Source organism: Rhinoraja longicauda, chromosome 10, assembly GCF_053455715.1.
Source record: "Rhinoraja longicauda isolate Sanriku21f chromosome 10, sRhiLon1.1, whole genome shotgun sequence".
Lineage (NCBI taxonomy): Eukaryota > Metazoa > Chordata > Chondrichthyes > Rajiformes > Arhynchobatidae > Rhinoraja > Rhinoraja longicauda.
Genome location: NC_135962.1, coordinates 59,580,556 through 59,595,930, shown reverse-complemented (window position 1 = coordinate 59,595,930; position 15,375 = coordinate 59,580,556). Strand labels below are relative to the sequence as shown.

General features: G+C 56.1%; 1 protein-coding gene across 2 annotated transcripts in view; it reads left to right on the top strand.

Annotated features, from left to right (window-relative positions):
* LOC144597496 (uncharacterized) overlaps positions 1-15,375 on the top strand; it is a 58,642-nt gene that overhangs the window by 30,674 nt on the left and 12,593 nt on the right. Inside the window, exons 5-10 of one of the 2 annotated variants that reach the window (XM_078406962.1) lie at positions 400-492; positions 1,832-2,022; positions 5,742-5,935; positions 7,813-7,895; positions 9,787-10,998; positions 14,990-15,147. In XM_078406962.1, coding sequence (XP_078263088.1) covers positions 400-492; positions 1,832-2,022; positions 5,742-5,935; positions 7,813-7,895; positions 9,787-10,998; positions 14,990-15,147 — 1,931 coding nt within the window. Of the gene's footprint in view, positions 1-399; positions 493-1,831; positions 2,023-5,741; positions 5,936-7,812; positions 7,896-9,783; positions 10,999-14,989; positions 15,148-15,375 lie in introns of both variants that reach the window. The other variant, XM_078406961.1, reaches the window with a different exon arrangement.

The following is a 15,375-nucleotide window of genomic DNA, read 5'->3' as shown; positions in this document are numbered from 1 at the left end:
ATTGTTGCACTATCGTGTACCGTTTTGGCTGCATTTCGGGCACGTACAAAAATGCGATATATATATATATATATACGCACAAACAAGATGAGAGTTTTAGTAATATAATAACAATAATAATGATACAGATGCTCCTTGGCTTACGATAGGGTTAGGTTCCGATAAAACCATCGCAAATCGAAAATATCGTAAATGCATTTAATACACCTAATCTATGCGGGGAAAAACGCTGGCTGGGTGAGGTCACGTGGGGCGCGGGGCGGTGATGTCACCTTTTGTCCCTTATTTGGGAGTGAGGAAGTTGACAACCCTACTTCCAGAGCAGCTGACCATGCGGCGCCTTGTCGAAGGCCTTACTGGAGTGGTGTGGCCGCGGCTAACCCGCCTTGTTGTCTGCAGGTGAAGCTGGTGAGCATCGATGCGCCGGAGATTGCCGATGGAAACCCCTCCCTGATCCTTGGCCTCATCTGGAACATCATCCTCCATTTCCAGGTGAGGCAGGAGAATCCCTTCTCTCCATCCACTGGGAAACCGGGATAAAGAGTCATGGAGTTGCACAACGCGGAAACTGGCCCTTCGGCCCTACTTGCCCATGCCAGCCACGATGCCCCATCTTCTTCAGAGCGGAGATGAGGAAAAACCTTTTCACTCAGAGATTGGTGAATCTGTGGAATTCTCTGCCTCAGAAGGCAGTGGAGGCCAATTCTCTGAATGCATTCAAGAGAGAGCTAGATAGAGCAAGGATAGTGGGGAGAAGGCAGGAACTGGGTACTGATTGAGAATGATCAGCCATGAACACGGTGAATGGTGGTGCTGGCTCGAAGGGCCAAATGGCCTCCTCCTGCACCTATTGTCTATTGCCCATTGTAATTTTCGTTTAGAAATGCAGTGCAGAAACTGACCCCAGGGCCCACCGCCCAGCGATCCCCGCACACTAACACTATCCTACATACTCTAGGAACAATTTATTATTATAGCAAGCCGATTAACCTACAAACCTGCACATCTTTGGAGTGTGGGACGAAACCGAAGATCTCGGAGAAAACCCACGCAGGTCACGGGGGGAACGAACAAACTCCGTACAGACAGCGCCCGTAGTTAGGATGGAACCCGTGTCCCTGGTGCTGTGTGGCAGCAACTCTACCGCTGCCAAACCCAGGGTGACCAAAACTGAACACAGTAATCCAAACGCGGCCTCACCCACATGTTGGACAACTGTACATAATATGTGTGGGGAGGATATGCAGATGCTGGTTTATTCTGAAGGTAGACATCAAAAGCTGGAGTAACTCAGTGGGTCAGGCAGCATCTCTGGAGAGAAGGAATGGGAGACGTTTCGGGTCGAGACCCTTCTTCAGACTGGGAGTTTGGGGAGAGGGACACGAGATAGAGACGGTAAATAGAACAACTGAATGGAAGAGTAGGAAGGAACTGCAGATGCCACTTTACACTGAAGGAAGACACAAAGTGCTGGAGTAACTCAGCGGGTCAGGCAGCATCTGTGGAGAACATGGATAGGTGATGTTTCACAGAGTGCTGGAGTAACACAACAGGTCAGGAGAGAAGGAATGGGTGACGTTTCGGATCTGAAGAAGGGTCTCAACCCGAAATGTGACCCATTCCTTCTCTCCAGAGATGCTGCCTGACCCGCTGAGTTACTCCAGCACTTTGTGTCTGTCTTCAAACGAATGAAAGACGTGCAAATAGCAACGATGATGAAGGAAAGGTGGAGCCCACGAGACGTCCCAACTTGTGCAGCCAGCGCGAAGCTGTGCGTCTCGGTGACCTTCCGCCCGTGGTGTGCTAACGAGTATTCTCTCCGCGATTGCAGATCAAGGAGGCAGCCGGGCACCTGGCGATCTTCTCACCCACGGCCAGCCTGTCCTCTTTGCACAACGGAGGCAACGCGAGGCTGCCCGGGGACCCGGCTTCCCCAAGGGCCACCGCGCCCATGGTGCCAGCCAAGGACCAGGGCAAGGTCATCAAGGCGCTGCTGAAGTGGGTGCAGCGGAGAACGGCAAAGTAAGTCCCCCCCCCCCCCCCGTCTCCCCCTTCTGCCTCTCTCCCATTCATCTCCCTGTCCTCCCAACAACTCCACCGAGGGCCCACTACCACCGAGGCCCCACTACCACCGAGGGCCCACTACCACCGAGGCCCCACTACCACCGAGGCCCCACTACCACCGAGGCCCCACTACCACCGAGGCCCCACTACCACCGAGGCCCCACTACCACCGAGGCCCCACTACCACCGAGGGCCCACTACCACCGAGGCCCCACTACCACCGAGGCCCTACTACCACCGAGCCCCCACTACCACCGAGGCCCCACTACCACCGAGGGCCCACTACCACCGAGGCCCCACTACCACCGAGGCCCCACTACCACCGAGCCCCCACTACCACCGAGGCCCCACTACCACCGAGGCCCACGTTGCCACCGAGGCCCACGTTGCCACCGAGGCCCCACTACCACCGAGGCCCCACTACCACCGAGGCCCCACTACCACCGAGGCCCCACTACCACCGAGGCCCCACTACCACCGAGGCCCCACTACCACCGAGGGCCCACTACCACCGAGGCCCCACTACCACCGAGGCCCCACTACCACCGAGGCCCCACTACCACCGAGGCCCCACTACCACCGAGGCCCCACTACCACCGAGGGCCCACTACCACCGAGGCCCCACTACCACCGAGGCCCCACTACCACCGAGGCCCCACTACCACCGAGGCCCCACTACCACCGAGGCCCCACTACCACCGAGCCCCCACTACCACCGAGGCCCCACTACCACCGAGCCCCCACTACCACCGAGGCCCCACTACCACCGAGGGCCCACTACCACCGAGGGCCACACTACCACCGAGGGCCCACTACCACCGAGGGCCCACGTTGCCACCGAGGCCCCACTACCACCGAGGCCCCACTACCACCGAGGGCCCACTACCACCGATGGCCCACTACCATCGAGGGCCCACTACCACCTAGGCCCACGTTGCCACCGAGGCCCACGTTGCCACCGAGGCCCCACTACCACCGAGGCCCCACTACCACCGAGGCCCCACTACCACCGAGGCCCCACTACCACCGAGGCCCCACTACCACCGAGGCCCCACTACCACCGAGGGCCCACTACCACCGAGGCCCCACTACCACCGAGGCCCCACTACCACCGAGGCCCCACTACCACCGAGGCCCCACTACCACCGAGGCCCCACTACCACCGAGGGCCCACTACCACCGAGGCCCCACTACCACCGAGGCCCCACTACCACCGAGGCCCCACTACCACCGAGGCCCCACTACCACCGAGCCCCCACTACCACCTAGGCCCCACTACCACCGAGGCCCCACTACCACCGAGGCCCCACTACCACCGAGGCCCACGTTGCCACCAAGGCCCCACTACCACCGAGGCCCCACTACCACCGAGACCCCACTACCACCGAGGCCCCACTACCACCGAGGCCCCACTACCACCGAGGCCCCACTACCACCGAGGCCCCACTACCACCGAGCCCCCACTACCACCGAGGCCCCACTACCACCGAGGGCCCACTACCACCGAGGGCCACACTACCACCGAGGGCCCACTACCACCGAGGGCCCACGTTGCCACCGAGGCCCCACTACCACCGAGGCCCCATTACCACCGAGGGCCCACTACCACCGATGGCCCACTACCATCGAGGGCCCACTACCACCTAGGCCCACGTTGCCACCGAGGCCCCACTACCACCGAGGCCCACACTACCACCGAGGGCCCACTACCACCGAGGCCCACTACCACCGAGGCCCCACTACCACCGAGGCCCACACTACCACCGAGGCCCACGTTGTCACCGAGGCCCCACTACCACCGAGGGCCCACTACCACCGAGGGCCACACTACCACCGAGGGCCCACTACCACCGAGGGCCCACGTTGCCACCGAGGCCCCACTACCACCGAGGCCCCACTACCACCGAGGGCCCACTACCACCGATGGCCCACTACCATCGAGGGCCCACTACCACCTAGGCCCACGTTGCCACCGAGGCCCACGTTGCCACCGAGGCCCCACTACCACCGAGGCCCCACTACCACCGAGGCCCCACTACCACCGAGGCCCCACTACCACCGAGGCCCCACTACCACCGAGGGCCCACTACCACCGAGGCCCCACTACCACCGAGGCCCCACTACCACCGAGGCCCCACTACCACCGAGGCCCCACTACCACCGAGGCCCCACTACCACCGAGGGCCCACTACCACCGAGGCCCCACTACCACCGAGGCCCCACTACCACCGAGGCCCCACTACCACCGAGGCCCCACTACCACCGAGGCCCCACTACCACCGAGCCCCCACTACCACCTAGGCCCCACTACCACCGAGGCCCCACTACCACCGAGGCCCCACTACCACCGAGGCCCACGTTGCCACCAAGGCCCCACTACCACCGAGGCCCCACTACCACCGAGACCCCACTACCACCGAGGCCCCACTACCACCGAGGCCCCACTACCACCGAGCCCCCACTACCACCGAGGCCCCACTACCACCGAGGGCCCACTACCACCGATGGCCCACTACCATCGAGGGCCCACTACCACCTAGGCCCACGTTTCCACAGAGGCCCCACTACCACCGAGGCCCACACTACCACCGAGGGCCCACTACCACCGAGGCCCACTACCACCGAGGCCCCACTACCACCGAGGCCCACACTACCACCGAGGCCCACGTTGTCACCGAGGCCCCACTACCACCGAGGGCCCACTACCACCGAGGGCCCACTACCACCGAGGGCCCACTACCACCGAGGTCCCACTACCACCGAGGCCCCACTACCACCGAGGGCCCACTACCACCGAGGCCCACCTTGCCACCAAGGCCCCACTACCACCGAGGCCCACACTACCACCGAGGGCCCACTACCACCGAGGTCCCACTACCACCGAGGCCCCACTACCACCGAGGCCCCACTACCACCGAGGTCCCACTACCACCGAGGCCCCACTACCACCGAGGCCCACGTTACCACCGAGGCCCCACTACCACCGAGGCCCCACTACCACCGAGGCCCACGTTGCCACTGAGGGCCCACGCTGCCACCGACGCTCCCGCTACTGCCCCTGCCGATGCTCCCACTATCACTGCGCTGAGTCTCACGTTCCGGTCGTCTGCCGCCGTTCTGGTCGTGCGCTAACCCACACGCACACCGTTCCTGGGGTCACCTTATGTGGACCCACAGGGGTGGCACGGAGGCAGAGATGGACAGATTCCTGATCAATGCGGGTGTCAGGGGTTGTGGGGCGAAGGCAGGAGAATGGGGTTGGGAGGGAGAGATAGATCAGCCGCGATTGAATGGCGGGGTAGACGCGATGGGCCGAATGGCCTAATTCTACTCCTATCACCTATGACCTTATGAGTTGCTGCCTTCACAGTGCCAGAGATCCGTGTTCGATCCTGACTGCTGTGTGGAGTTTGTGCGTTCTCCCCGTGACCGCGTGGGTTTTCTCCGGGTGCTCCGGTTTCCTCCCACACTCCAAAGACGTGCAGGTCTGGAGGTTAATTGGCTTGGGTAAAGATTGTAAATTGTCCCTGGTGTGTGTGTGTGTAGGGCAGGGCGAGTGTGCGGGGATCGCTGGTGGGCGCGGGATTCGCTGGTGGGCGCGGGCCTTGGTGGGCCCTGGGGCCTGTTTCCGTGGCTGCCTCTCTTAACTAAGCAGGTGTACGTGTTGTGGCACGCAGGTACGGGGTGGCGGTGCAGGACTTTGGCAGTAGTTGGCGGAGCGGCGTGGCCTTCCTTGCTCTGATCAAGGCCATCAAGCCCAGCCTGGTTGACATGGAGGAGGCCATGGTGAGGCCGAGCCACGTCAACCTCCAAGATGCCTTCAAGATAGCAGCGGACAACCTGGACATCCCACCGCTCCTGGAGCCCGAAGGTCAGTCAGGAGGTTCTCCCCCATCGCTTCGCTCACTCGGTAGCGAATGGTTTGTGGCGCTGAGGTTAATAAATTGAGGTCGGGGTCAGACACAGAGTGCCGCTCCCTCCACACCATCCCATCACACACATCCCCCCCCAGGGTCACACTCCCTCCACACCATCCCATCACACACCCCCCCCCTCCCAGGGTCACGCTCCCTCCACACCATCCCATCACACACACACCCCCCCCCCCAGGGTCACGCTCCCTCCACACCATCCCATCACACACACACACCCCCCCCAGGGTCACGCTCCCTCCACACCATCCCATCACACACACCCCCCCCCCCCCCAGGGTCACACTCCCTCCACACCATCCCATCACACTTCCCCCAGGGTCACACTCCCTCCACACCATCCCATCACACACACCCCCCCCCCCCAGGGTCACACTCCCTCCACACCATCCCATCACACACACACCCCCCAGGGTCACACTCCCTCCACACCATCCCATCACACACACACCCCCCCCAGGGTCACACTCCCTCCACACCATCCCATCACACTTCCCCCAGGGTCACACTCCCTCCACACCATCCCATCACACACACACCCCCCCCAGGGTCACGCTCCCTCCACACCATCCCATCACACACACACCCCCCAGGGTCACGCTCCCTCCACACCATCCCATCACCCCCCCCCCAGGGTCACACTCCCTCCACACCATCCCATCACACACACCCCCCCCAGGGTCACACTCCCTCCACACCATCCCATCACACCCCCCCCCCCCCCCCCCCCCCCAGGGTCACACTCCCTCCACACAATGAACCCCACAGATTCACCATCCTCTGACTAAAGAAATTCAATAGACAATAGGTGCAGGAGGAGGCCATTCGGCCCTTCGAGCCAGCACCGCCATTCAATGTGATCATGGCTGATCATTCTCAATCAGTACCCCGTTCCTGCCTTCTCCCCATACCCCCTGACTCCGCTATCCTTAAGAGCTCTATCTGGCTCTCTCTTGAATGCATTCAGAGAATTGGCCTCCACTGCCTTCTGAGGCAGAGAATTCCACAGATTCACAACTCTGACTGAAAAAGTTTTTCCTCATCTCCGTTCTAAATGGCCTACCCCTTATTCTTAAACTGTGCCCCCTGGTTCTGGACTCCCCCAACATTGGGAACATGTTTCCTGCCTCTAACGTGTCCAACCCCTTAATAATCATATGTTTCAATAAGATCCCCTCTCATCCTTCTAAATTCCAGTGTATACGAGCCTAGTCGCTCCAGTCTTTCAACATACGACAGTCCCGCCATTCCAGGAATTAACCTAGTGAACCTACGCTGCACGCCCTCAATAGCAAGAATATCCTTCCTCAAATTTGGATACCAAAACTGCACACAGTACTCCAGGTGCGGTCTCACTAGGGCCCTGTACAACTGCAGAAGGACCTCTTTGCTCCTATACTCGACTCCTCTTGTTATGAAGGCCAGCCGTGCCGATGCGGGGAGTCTTGATCATCCCGGCCCGAGGGCTCGGACATCTGATCATTGGCATCGGGACTGCAGATGCTGGTTTAAAGTGAAGATAGACACACAATGCTGGAGTAACTCAATGGTGGTTGAACAGCCACGACCGGGGGTGAACAAAGAGGAAGCTGATTGAACTTTATTACCTTCCACCACGGTTATGAATGTGGAATCCGCTGTGGTGGATGTTCATGTTCAATTTTACTTTATGTGGCTGTGTGTCTTGTTGCTTTTCACTTAGTGTGGCTGTGTGGGAACTCAAATTTCACTGCAACTTAATTGGTACATGTGACAATGAAATTGAATCTTGAATGGTGGTGACTCTGAGATGTTGACCAGCTTGTCCTCCCTGCAGATGTGGATGTGGAGCGGCCGGAGGAACAGTCCATCACCACCTACGTGTCCCAGTTCCTGGAGCACTTCCCTGACATGGACAAGGTAGGAGATACGTCGGAACAAGGCACTACAGATGCTGCTTCACACACAGGGACACAGAGTGCTGGAGTAACTCAGCGGGTCAGGCAGCATCTGTGGAGAACATGGATAGGTGACATTTCACAGAGTGCTGGAGTAACTCAGCGGGTCAGGTAGCATCTGTGGAGAACATGGATAGGTGACGTTTCACAGAGTGCTGGAGTAACTCAGCGGGTCAGGCAGCATCTGTGGAGAACATGGATAGGTGACGTTTCACAGAGTGCTGGAGTAACTCAGCGGGTCAGGTAGCATCTCTGGAGAATGTGGATAGATGACGTTTTGGGTCAGGACTCTTCTTCTGACTGAATGTAAGGGGGGTGGGAGAGGAAGAAAGCTGGAAGGGACGAGAGGCAGGAGGTCACCCAGGTTCCTGTTAAATCTTTTCCCCCCTCACGTTAAACCTACGTCCTCTAGTTCTTGATTCCCCTACTCTGGGTAAAAGACTGAGCAGTCACCCTGTCTATTCCCCTCATAATTTTACACGCCTCTATAAGATCTCCCCTCAGCCTCCAGCACTCCAAAGAATTAAGTCCTTGCCTACCCAGCCTCTCCCTATAGCACAGGCCCTCCAGTCCTGGCAACATCCTCGTAAATCTTCTCTGCACTCTTTCTAGTTTAACATCATCCTGCGTATCGCAGGGTGACCAAACCTGAACACAATGCTCCAAATGTGGCCTCACCAACATCTTGTACAACTGTGACATAACGTCCCAACCTCTATACTCTATACCCTGACTGATGAAGGCCAATGTACCGAGAGCCTTCTTGACCACCCTTTCTAATTGTTACGTCACTTTCAAGGGACTGTGTAACTACACTCCCACGTCCCCCTGCTCTTCGACACTCCCCACCACACTCTACCACTATAATGGGTCTGCCTCACTGTGCCAGAGACGTGGGTTCGATCCTGACATCGGGTGCTGTCTGTGTGGAGTTTGCACGTTCTTCCCATGACCGTGTGGGTTTACTCCGGGTGCTCCGGTTTCCTCCCACATCCCAAGCTCGTAGGAGTTTGCAGGATAACCTCTGTAAAATGGCCCCTAGTGTGTAGTGGAGTGGATGAGAAAGTGGGATAACCAAGTGTGAACAGGTGACTGACGGTCGGCATAGACTCGGTGGGCTGCATAGACTTTGGCCCAACTCGCCCGCACCGGCCAACAATGTCCCAGCTACACTAGTCCCACCTGCCTGCGCTTGGTCCATAACCCTCCAAACCTGTCCTATCCATGCACCTGTCCAACTGTTTCTTAAACAATAGACAATAGGTGCAGGAGGAGGCCGTTCATGCCTTTGAGCCAGCACCGCCATTCAATGTGATCATGGCTGATCATTCTCAATCAGTACCCCGTTCCTGCCTTCTCCCCATACCCCCTGACTCCGCTATCCTTAAGAGCTCTATCTAGCTCTATCTAGCTCTCTCTTCAAATGTATTCAGAGAATTCCAGATTCACAACTCTCTGACTGAAAAGGTTCTTCCTCATCTCAGTTCTAAATGGCCTACCCCTTATTCTTAAACTGTGGCCCCTGGTTCTGGACTCCCCCAACATTGGGAACATGTTTCCTGCCCCTAACGTGTCCAACCCCTTAATAATCTTATTGATTAAACGATGGGACAGTCCCAGCCTCAACTACCTCCTCTGGCAGCTTGTTCCATACACCCGCCACCCTCTGTGCGAAAATGTTACCCCTCGGATTCCTGTTAAATCTTTTCCCCTTCACCTTGAACCTGTGTCCTCTATCCTCGATTCCCCCACTCTGGGCAAGAGACTCATGCCTCTCATGATTTTACACACCTCTGTAAGATCTCCCCGCACCCTGCTATTTGCTGTACTTGCTTTGTATTTCCCGACAGAAGGATTTACTGGGAGGCACTTGTGAACCTCCGCTGGGGAACCCACACAGCAACTCTGCGGCTACACCCTCAGATCGAGCTGTGGGAGAAACCTACAGGGGCCAAGAAATGGAGGGCGAGGACGTGGTCAACAACGGCACGTCGTCGCCATGGAGACCCCAGGAGGCTGTCCACTCGCCCGTGAGCAACGAGGTGTTCGGTGAAGCAACGAACCCCTCGGCCATCCCGCGACCCAACACTCCTTCTCCTCAGGGTCGAGAACACCCACCGTTACCCGCCCCCCGCCGATTCGTGCCGCCCAGCCCTGAGTCCACCGAGGCCGTGGAGGAGATCTACGTGGTGCTACACCCGGTGAGGAGGAGGTCTTCAATGGGCGAGAAGATCCTGGTGTTGGAGAAGGACCCGTCGTGCCTGATCTCCCCGCTCGCCGGCTCGCCGGGCTCGGCAAATGGTGGCGTCGTGGCCGGAGAATCGCCCCCGCCTTCCGGGCAAGGACCGAGCGCCCCCTGCCGGGATGTCCCCACGGACGAAGCGGGCACGCTCTCCAGCGGCTCCCACCACCGCGCCCGAGCTCCGCTGCCCGAGTCCCCGTGTCCTGAGGCCCCTCCCGCCCGGCAGCGGGCCGTCTCGGAGTCGTGCACGCAGACAGAGGGGAAGCACTCCTCCGATCAGCAGCGCAACCTCTTCCACCCGGCCTTCCTGAACGAGGACAAGTTGTCCGTCATCCCACTCAGCCTGGTCTATTATCCCCACTACAACGTGCCGGTGTCCCAGCTGCTCGACGCCTTCGCCGTCACCGCCGACGGCCGCGATCCTGGGGACGATATTGACACCGGGGTCCACCGCGACGAAGAGCTGTCGCCGCTCACGGACGAGGCCTACCAGTCGTGCTCCGAGCTCGGCAGCGCCTTCTCCTTGCAAGGACTGAGTCCGACCGTCTCTGACTACACATTGTACACGCCCGACTCTGACGGAGCTGGGCCCTGGAGTGATGCCGGAGTGGACACCCAGCCAGGTACCGAGACATCCGAGTGCGTATCCGCGGCACGGGCCTGCGCGCCCCTCCACAGCCCAGCGGTGTCTCGTGAACAGCCAGTCCTGCACGGTGAGAACAGCCGTTGGGAAGAAAAGCCTTCAGTACCAAAGGATGGAGATCCTCAACAGTCCCAGGGAGATGGTCGGCAAGATGAAGAGGAACGGCCGGGAGATCCAGAGGTAATTTAGATTTTACTTTACTTTATGTTTAGAGATGCAGCGCGGAAACAGGCCCACCGGGTCCACGCCGACCGGCGATCCCCACACATTAACACTATCCTACAATCAATCAATCAATCAATCAATGCTTTATTACAGACTCAAAGTCCAGATAAAAGCCAAGACATTACATTATAATAAACATACAAAAGCACAGTAAGTTACTAACAAAAGCACAATAATAGACAATAGACAATAGGTGCAGGAGGAGGCCATTCAGCCCTTCGAGCCAGCACCACCATTCAATGTGATCATGGCTGATCATTCTCAATCAGTACCCCGTTCCTGCCTTCTCCCCATACCCCCTGACTCCCCTATCCTTAAGAGCTCTATCTAGCTCTCTCTTGAATGCATTCAGAGAATTGGCCTCCACTGCCTTCTGAGGCAGAGAATTCCACAGATTCACAACTCTCTGACTGAAAAAGGTTTTCCTCATCTCAGTTCTAAATGGCCTACCCCTTATTCTTAAACTGTGGCCCCTGGTTCTAGACTCCCCCAACATTGGGAACATGTTTCCTGCTTCTAACGTGTCCAACCCCTTAATAATCTTATACGTTTCGATAAGATCCCCTCTCATCCTTCTAAATTACATGGAAGCACAATGCATGGTTTAAAGCATCAGCCATCAGTGATCAACAAGGAGACAACTATACCAATGCCTCCACAACTGTGATTGGTAGCGTGTAGTACTAGACCTTATTAGTGATAATGCCAAGATGATATTGTTTTCAGAGTCATTAATTCAGCAAACAAATGTATACATTAAGTTTCTTAGCACGGCTTGAAGGGTATTAACTACTGCAGCCACAAGGATTTCACTCGCACAAACACCATCTAGGTCTCTTAAGTAATATCCTCATGGCACCATTAAATGCTACCTGAAAGCTCTGTAAGCTAGCTGTTTTATAGTTTGACCACGAGTGTGCAGTGCAGAGTGGTGTACAGTATGCTCTGAACAGAGACATCTTCACCCCATATGTACATGCATCAAACTTGCACAAGAGAATGTTAGCTTGTGCATACATCAGGCAGCGTTGCCTATAAATAAATCCTCATCATCTGTCATTTGTTCTGTAATAAAATGTGTGTACACACACACACTAGGGACAATTTTTACATTTATACGTTGGTGGAGGGAGAAGGGAGGAGGGAGGGAGGGAGGGGGGGGCGGAGGGAGGATAAGAGAAGTTGAGGAGGATGGAGTGGGGGGGAGGGGAGGGGGGGCAGGTGGGGCAGGAGAGGGTGCTGCACCAATGCAGGAGAGGTTTGGGCCCACCGGGCGGCACGGTAGCGCAGCGGTAGAGTTGCTGCTTTACAGCGAATGCAGCGCCGGAGACTCAGGTTCGATCCTGACTACGGGTGCTGCACTGTAAGGAGTTTGTACGTTCTCCCCGTGACCTGCGTGGGTTTTCTCCGAGATCTTCGGTTTCCTCCCACACTCCAAAGACGTACAGGTATGTAGGTTAATTGGCTGGGTAAATGTAAAAATTGTCCCTAGTGGGTGTAGGATAGTGTTAATGTACGGGGATCGCTGGGCGGCACGGACTTGGAGGGCCGAAAAGGCCTGTTTCCGGCTGTATATATATGATATGATATGATATGATATATGATATATGATATGATATGATATATGGTCCAGAGAGCCACCAAACAACAAGGTCCAGTGTGTATCTTTGTAGAAAGTGTACTGTGTTGCTCTTGTTGTTTTGGGAAGATTCAGCCTGGCATCAAACCCTTCAGCTCACCAGGTCCACACTGACCATCAATTACCTGTCTAGTTTAGTTCCATTTATTGTCATGCGTCGCACAGTGAAAAGCTTTTTGTTGCGTGCAATACAGTCAGCGAGAAAAATATACATGATTGCAATCGAGCCGTCCACAGAGCACGGAGACAGGATAAAGGGAGTAACGTTTAGTGCGAGATATGGTCCGATTACAGGTCTCCAATGGGGTAGATGGGAGGTCAGCACTGCTCTCTGGTTGTGGTAGGATGGTTCAGTTGCCTGCTAACAGCCACGAAGAAACTGTCCCTGAATCTGGAGGTGTGCGTTTTCACACTTCTGTACATTTTGCCTGATGAGAGAGGGGGAGAAGAGGGAGCGACCGGGGTGAGACTGGTCCTTGATTATGCTGCTGGCCTTGCCGAGGCAGCGTGAGGTGTAGATGGAGTCAATGGGAGGGAGGTTGGGTTTTGCGATGATCTGGGCTGCGTTCACGACTCTCTGCAGTTTCTTGTGGTCTTGGATGGAGCTGTTCCCAAACCGAGCTGTGATGTGTCCCGATAAAATGCTCTCTGCAGCGCATCTGTAGAAGTTGGTAAGAGTTGTTGGGATGTGCCAAACCTCCTCAGCCTTCGCAGGAAGTAGAGGCGTTGGCGTGGCAAGGTTATTAAGATTATTAAGGGGTTGGACACGTTAGGGGCAGGAAACATGTTCCCAATGGACAGGGGGGACAGGGCTTTCTCCATCACTGCTCCCACCCTATGGAACTCACTACCCCAAACCGTCAGAGACTCCTCCACACTCACCACATTCAAAACATCACTGGTCTCACCTGTTCAGTACTGCCTTCAACCACTGAAGGTCACCTCACCTTCTGTCTCCTTTCTCTGTTCGTTTACCTATTTATCTATTTATTCACTTCCCTATATTCTCTAAATCCCTGTAAAGCGTCTTTGAGTATATGAAAAGCGCTATATAAATGTAATGCATTATTATTATTATTATTAATGTTGGGGGAGTCCAGAACCAGGGGCCACAGTTTAAGAATAAGGGGTAGGCTATTTAGAACTGAGATGAGGAAATACTTTTTCAGTCAGAGAGTTGTAAATCTGTGGAATTCTCTGCCTCAGAAGGCAGTGGAGGCCAATTCTCTGAATGCATTCAAGAGAGAGCTAGATAGAGCTCTTAAGGATAGCGGAGTCAGGGGGTATGGGGAGAAGGCAGGAACGGGGTACTGATTGAGAATAATCAGCCATGATCACATTGAATGGTGGTGCTGGCTCGAAGGGCCGAATGGCCTCCTCCTGCACCTATTGTCTATTGTCTGTTGTTCTTGGTTGGTGCTTCAATATGGGCGGTCCAGGAGAGGTTGTTGGTGATAATATTGTTGGGACAGAGACTTTTCGGTTCATAAGTGATACGAGCAGAATTAGGCCATTCGGCCCATCAAGTCCACTCCGCCATTCAATCATGGCTGATCTATCTCAAGATTTCAAGATTTCAAGATCAAATTATTGTCACATGTACCAGTTAAGCTACAGTGAAATTGAAGTTCCCACACAGCCATACTAAGTGAAAAGCAACAAGACACACAGCCACATAAAATAAAATGTAACATGAACATCCACCACAGCAGATTCCACATTCCTCACTGTGATGGAAGGTAATAAAATTCAACCAGCTTCCTCTTTGTTCACCCGCGGTCGGGGCTGTTGAACCGTCCGCCACTGCCGACTGTCCGAGGCCCTCGCGTCGGGATGATCGTAACTCCCCGCGTCGGGAAGGTTGAAACTCTCTCCGCGGCGCGTAGCTCCCGAGTCGGCCTCTTCTTACCAGAGACCGTGGGCTTCACGGTGTTAAAGTCCACAGGCCCCGCGGTTGGAGCTCACCACAGTCGATCCCCGGCAAAGGATCGCAGCTCCACGATGTTAAAGTCCGCGCCGCGCCCACAGTACGAAGCGCCGGGACGGTCGCCAGGAAAGGCCGCGCCACTCCACGATGTTAGGCCGCAGTGGGGATGGAGATACGATACTGCCTTCTCCCCATAACCCCGTACCTATCAAACTGATGATGAATCTTTGGCCTGTAATAAACAACACTTGGAGAAACAGTTGTGAACGCATGTAATTCCTTGCAGGTCTGGTTGAAGGTGATCAGTGGTCTTGTGTGATCATTGGGGGGGGGTGTTACTGTGGGGGTGACTGATCGAGGGGTGTACGTTGATCTTTCAGGAGGTGGAGGGGCAGCGTTGGGACCTGCAGTCAAGCACAGCCGGCAGTGGTACAGAGGGCACTGGAGAAGGTACGCACAGGCCTGTCAGTGAGGATGGATGGGCGTTTGATGCCAGCTTCCAGCAGCCTGCCGTGTTGCTGGGCACCGGGACTTCAAGGTTGGTATCTACACCTCGCTGTCAACTCCATGATTCAATGATACTTTATCATCACATGTACCGAGGTACAGTGAAACGAGAGAATGTTGCCAGGACTCGAGGGTGTGAGCTACAGGGAGAGGTTGAGTAGGCTGGGTCTCTATTCCATGGAGCGCAGGAGGATGAGGGGTGATCTTATAGAGGTGACTCTATGACTAAAACCCAGTAAAATCATGTAGCAGAATGCGT